General features: G+C 36.8%; 1 protein-coding gene across 1 annotated transcript in view; it reads left to right on the forward strand.

Moving 5' to 3' along the window:
* Nucleotides 1-5,807, forward strand: part of IL1RAPL1 (interleukin 1 receptor accessory protein like 1) — a 1,323,503-nt gene extending 1,317,696 nt beyond the window's left edge. Inside the window, exons 10-11 of the mRNA XM_017501615.2 lie at nt 3,596-3,766; nt 4,212-5,807. Of these exons, the coding sequence (XP_017357104.1) occupies nt 3,596-3,766; nt 4,212-4,930 (890 nt within the window). The 3' untranslated portion in view covers nt 4,931-5,807. The remainder of the gene's footprint in view (nt 1-3,595; nt 3,767-4,211) is intronic.
* Nucleotides 5,808-6,253: the final 446 nt, after the last annotated feature.

Below are 6,253 nucleotides of genomic sequence, written 5' to 3' on the forward strand. Positions count from 1 at the left end.
GTGCATTTATCTAACACCTTTCCAAACCCTCTTTTCATTCCTGAACATAATTCCATTTTTTCCTTCCTCATCAAGGTTTCTTAGTATTTTAAATTAATGTTCTTATTTGTTAACTCGACAAGAGTCCGAACTTCCTTTTTCACCTCAAAAATGTTTTTATAAAATATCAAAGCTGTTAATTCATTCAATTTAAGAAGAGATATCTGCTGAACCTGTTGATTCAATTCAAGTAACCAAACAACTAGTTGAATGATTGTATCTTGGGTTTTATTGTTTGTTTTTTGTTTTGGTTTTCTGGTGGAGCATATCTGTCAGTGTCTTTTGAAAGTCATAAGAAAGAGTAACTTAATGACTACATTTGAGATTATAAAGAATTACTACAAACAGTGTGTATACCAGCTGTTTTTCATCTCTGCTGTGAACAGAATTATAGTTGATGGCTTAAATTACAGAAGCATTTTGAGAATAAAGCTCAGAATAAGAAATATACTCTTGTACCAACCTATAACTACTTTTAAGCTGTTTATAAATGAAAGTTGAATTTAAATTATCCTAGCCCCATCCTTTAAAATATATTGGTATAATTTTGTTTTTCATGGTTATAAGAATGTCAGCTTTTTCAAAGTTTCACCAGTCACATTAGATTCATACACATAAAATATGTCAATTTATGTTCTTACTTATATCAAAACAATCTAAGAAGTACTATCCAAGATGTATATATAGTTAGGAATTGAAAAGGGGGAAGACACCTTATAATCCATATGCTTTTGAGTCAAAAAACATTGCTGAATTTAGTATGCCATCTGGCACTGTGTTTCCAGTCTGACAACTTTCAAATCATGGGTTTGCTTCTCTTGGTAAATAAATGCCTAACCTATTACTGCACTGACGCACACTCTGGAGAAAGAGAGAAATTAGATATCACTCAAGTGCCCCATTGGTTTGAGGATGGTGCTGCAGATGCTCGAAAGAGGCTTTCTACTGGTATAATCTACTTGCAAACAACTCCATTATAATTGGGAGATATTAACTTAAATGCTATAAGTACATCCAGAAGACATAAGGAGATAGAAAACTAACTGATGTCATAGCACCAATTCCTAAATGTCATTTAAGATTAATATGATTACTTCATATATTAGTCTAGGCAAAATTTTATCCCCTTTTTGATAAAAATGTGAATTCTCAGCTATTTTATTGAGAACATATCTTCTCTAATTATTAGCACCATCCATCATGGAGCTGAGGGGGCAAGGTTTAGTTTTTATGATCCTGTGGCCAAATACCTGGCAGATAACTGCAGTTGCTTGGTGTCTTTGAGACCTCTGCATGCTGTTCTAGAATAGTTTATTGAAGTGTGGTCCCTCAATCAGCAGCAGCATCTCTTGAGAGTTTGCTATAAATATACAAATTCTCAGAACCTACTCTTCACCTACTGAATGAGAAACTCTAGAGATGGGGTCCAGCCCTCCAAATGTTTGTCATTCATGCTCAAGTCTGAAAACCATTTTCCTAGAGGCATTTACACAGACCCTAAGGTCTTTTCCTGAATCACGGTGAGAAGCTGCAGTTCAAGATGGGAAGCCTGTTATGTTGTGAGCATGTGAGGTGTGAAGTGCATGATGAACGTGCAAATTAAGGTGTTCAGGTTACAGGTAGGAGTGGGGGACTATCATAATTCAGAAGAAATAAAACAGGATCATGCACCCAAATTGAGGAGGCATCTACACAGAAGTGATGTTATGGAAGTTGATATTATGGAAGGAAATGATACTTTTAAGGGAAAGTGGGCGGAAAGAAAAATGAAGTGGACCACAGAAAACATCTTGCAGAAAGACAGTATTTATGGGTTGGAAGAGAAGTTTCCATGAAAGAAACAGGGGAATCAGAAACATAATGTTATATAAGCAAAGTTAATAGTTGTCTGAAATTTACCAGTATGAATGGACCAGTTGTTTACATCTCTTCTGATTTCTGAATGTTCTGTTCTTACTGGTATCCAGGTTGATATGGTTTTAAAATAATTTTAAGCCTAGGCTCAAACTTATCAGACTACTAGAATTAACACACATATATAAATCTCAGGAAGTGAGTTTTAGTGTCCTTGAAGTCAAACGGACTGTCCCAAAGCCACCAGAGCAACAGTCAAGAATGTTCCTCTATTATTGATGTTTTATGGCTCAAATATTTTAAGTTCTATGCTTAATGCAGAGTTCATTTTATTCTGAAATTTATGAGTGTTTCAATTTAACTTGATCTAATCATCAAGTAATAATACACTGCCTATCATCAGGGAAGCACAATAGATAGCTGAAGACATTGATACTGGTAGACTCAGCATATTGACAGTATTTAAAATTTAAGTGAACTATGAATCTTGATATCTTATTCTAAAAAGGAAATTGACGAAAGAGGATAAATGAGTTCTTATTCTTAGAAAGAGCAAATGAGAAAGCCAAGATGCTATATTAGAAAAATTAATATAAAGATAACAGATGATAGTAGTCCTCAAACATTTGAAATTTTCTCATGTAAAAAGGGGGAAGAGTAAGGAGAAAAATTAGATTTTAAAACTAAGTTTCTTTTATTTACATTCCACTTTTTGATTCTTATGGACAAACTGATTAGAATGATGAAAAATAACTTGCAGTATTTTATGTGTAAGATAAGTGGAGACCCGAACAATCATGTCTTCCTATAATCATTCAGTTTAATAATATTCTCAGTCCCAATATGCAAGAACTGAGTCCCAGTAAAAAAATTAATTATCCCAAGTTTGGTTTTATTTTCTCCCCAACAGAAAACCAACACATCACACATTATTTAAAAAATCATTCCTCCATAATTAAGTCAGTCTCAGTTTTCTGTCTCTTTTTTTAACTGTGTAAAATGGCCAAGTGTAGGATCGGGGAACATAAGATTTAGACTAAGAGTATACTGATATCCAAACACATGGCTTTTACAAGCAATCAAGATTCTCTATGATATGTGCATCAAAAATGGTGAAAGTTGGCCAGGCGTGGTGGCTTACACCTGTAATCCCAGCATTTTGGGAGGCCAAGGAAGGCAGGTCACCTGAGGTCAGGAGTTCAAGACCAGCCTGGTCAACATGGTGAAACCCCATCTCTACCAAAAATACAAAACTTAGCCAGGTGTGGTGGTGGGCGCCTGTAATCCCAGCTACCCAGGAGGTTGAGGCAGGAGAATTGCTTGAACCTGGGAGGTGGAGGTTGCAGTGAGCTGAGATCGCACCACTGCACTCCAGCCTGGGCAACTGAGTGACGCTCAGTCTCAAAACAAAATAATGGTGAAAGTCTGCATTACTTTACTCTCTTCATTGATTTTTCTTCTACTTTTTTCACAACAACAACATCAGCAACAAACCACAATATAACCCTTTGTACCTTCAAACTAGTTTTAGAATATTTGACATCATTGAACTCTTAATGAAAATTAATGAAGGCTTCCTTTTTTGGTCTTTCAGAAATGGGACATTTGAAGATGTCTATGAAAAAAATGTGCATGTTTCCATGTCCTATTGTTATCTTTGTAGAGTAGTGACTTAAACTTTTATTTTGATTTATTTTGACAGACAATAAAGATTATGATGCATACTTATCATACACCAAAGTGGATCCTGACCAGTGGAATCAAGAGACTGGGGAAGAAGAACGTTTTGCCCTTGAAATCCTACCTGATATGCTTGAAAAGCATTATGGATATAAGTTGTTTATTCCAGATAGAGATTTAATCCCAACTGGAAGTAAGTTAATGTTTTCATTTGAGAGTGTGCATATTCATGTGAATGTCTGTGTAGTCATCACTTTTTCATGGAATTTTAATGTTTGGCTCTATACTTCAAAATTTGTATCTGTTAGTTTCCCAAGAAAGAAATGTTTTTGTGTGTTCACATGAAATTTAATTTTTGCTAGTTCAGAAAAGATATTCCGTTACTGTATAAAGCATCTCATTTTATGAGCCTTGACATTGAAAGAAACCAAATGAGAGATTTGTACTGGGAAAAATATTGCTGACACTAGGAGAAGAAAGTCCCAAACTCTATTCAGTGATCATTAGCAATTTTCATCTGCTTAAAGCGTTACCCAACAAACTATTTTCATTTAATTTCTGAAAGAGAGAATCTACTGGGACTTTCTGGACCAAATTTTCCATTCACTCATTCTGATGCACTCTTTTATCTTTTGTAGCATACATTGAAGATGTGGCAAGATGTGTAGATCAAAGCAAGCGGCTGATTATTGTCATGACCCCAAATTACGTAGTTAGAAGAGGCTGGAGCATCTTTGAGTTGGAAACCAGACTTCGAAATATGCTTGTGACTGGAGAAATTAAAGTGATACTAATTGAATGCAGTGAACTGAGAGGAATTATGAACTACCAGGAGGTGGAGGCCCTCAAGCACACCATCAAGCTCCTGACGGTCATTAAATGGCACGGACCAAAATGCAACAAGTTGAACTCTAAGTTCTGGAAACGTTTACAGTACGAAATGCCTTTTAAGAGGATAGAACCCATTACACATGAGCAGGCTTTAGATGTCAGTGAGCAAGGGCCCTTTGGGGAGCTGCAGACTGTCTCGGCCATTTCCATGGCTGCGGCCACCTCCACAGCTCTAGCCACTGCCCATCCAGATCTCCGTTCTACCTTTCACAACACGTACCATTCACAAATGCGTCAGAAACACTACTACCGAAGCTATGAGTACGATGTACCTCCTACCGGCACCCTGCCTCTTACCTCCATAGGAAATCAGCATACCTACTGTAACATCCCTATGACACTCATCAACGGGCAGCGGCCACAGACAAAAACAAGCAGGGAGCAGAATCCAGATGAAGCCCACACAAACAGTGCCATCCTGCCGCTGTTGCCAAGGGAGACCAGTATATCCAGTGTGATTTGGTGACAGAAAAGCAAGGGACATCCCGTCCCTGGGAGCTTGAGTAGAATCTGCAGTCCAGTGCCTGGAACTAAATCCTCGACTGCTGCTGTTAAAAAACATGCATTACAATCTCTAGAACACGAGGAAAAACAGGGTCTTGTACATATGTTTTTTGGAATTTCTTTGTAGCATCAGTATCTTCGTGTTTTACCATGTCTTTTACCATTACATTTTTTGACTTTGTTTTGTATGTCATTGGAATTTGTAAATTTACATTTTTTTTTAAAGAAGAGACTGATGTGTAGATAGAAAACCCTTTTTTTTTGCTTCATTAGTTTAGTTTTAGAATGGGTTTTTGTTTTATTTCCTTTTTTATAAATTTTATTTTGCTTTTAACATTCCTTGGGGTGCTTGGACAAATCTATCCGATGGGACAAGGAGCACCGGATCCTTTCTCGGGTTCTGCCTAAAATCAACTGGGCCACGTCGGCCTTCAGAGAACAGTGCAACAAATGCCAGCATTGCCATTCGGGGAAAAAAGCAGATGAGAAGAACACGTGTTCACAGGAGGGCCCCACCAGTCAGAGCCCTGAATCTCTTCCTTGTCCCACCTCATTCCCACCTCTACCTTGCTAATGGCGGCATGATGTGTAAACTCTGTGGAGGGGTGGGAGTGGGTCTAACTGTCTTAACATTTAAGTCACTGCTCTTCAGAATACACTCTAGACCCAAAAGTGTGCTAATCACTTCACAGTGACCGCTACAGAGTGCTAAGAAGAGAAGATCAAGGGCATGAAATTGGGGAAGAGTGTTATTTTCGTTTTTTAAATGAGTTGATGTACCCTTATATATATATATATATATATATATATAAAACAAAACAAAAACAAACAAAAAAAAAACCAAAAAACAGAAAACAACAACAAAAAAATCAAGCCCTATATTTGATCACTTCCTGGAAAGGCATGAATGTGTTTGTGGCTGTTTTTGTTTAATATTCTACTTCCTCTTTTCCCTCTATAATTTCTCTGCAAATGAGATTATGTGCAAATGCCAGGCAAGTTAACTCAAAAGAGTGAATCAACGCAAGTCAAAATGAAATTTACACTGAAGGCTTCCAAACCAAAGGGAAGGACAGGATGTGTTATCAAATATGTTTTGTCACCTTGTATTATACAAAATGTTATTTTCTAAAAAGAGAAAATCTGTGAAACTTATTGTGTGGCCCCCTTGTAATTAAATGTTAACTCGCTTGTATTTACTTTTCAACACTACATTAAGAATTAAGTGGTTTCAGTTTGTGGACATAAACAACACTTATTAATATGAAGGTGTCTAAGAACTCAG

Source organism: Cebus imitator, unplaced genomic scaffold (genome assembly GCF_001604975.1).
Source record: "Cebus imitator isolate Cc_AM_T3 unplaced genomic scaffold, Cebus_imitator-1.0 Scaffold282, whole genome shotgun sequence".
NCBI lineage: Eukaryota > Metazoa > Chordata > Mammalia > Primates > Cebidae > Cebus > Cebus imitator.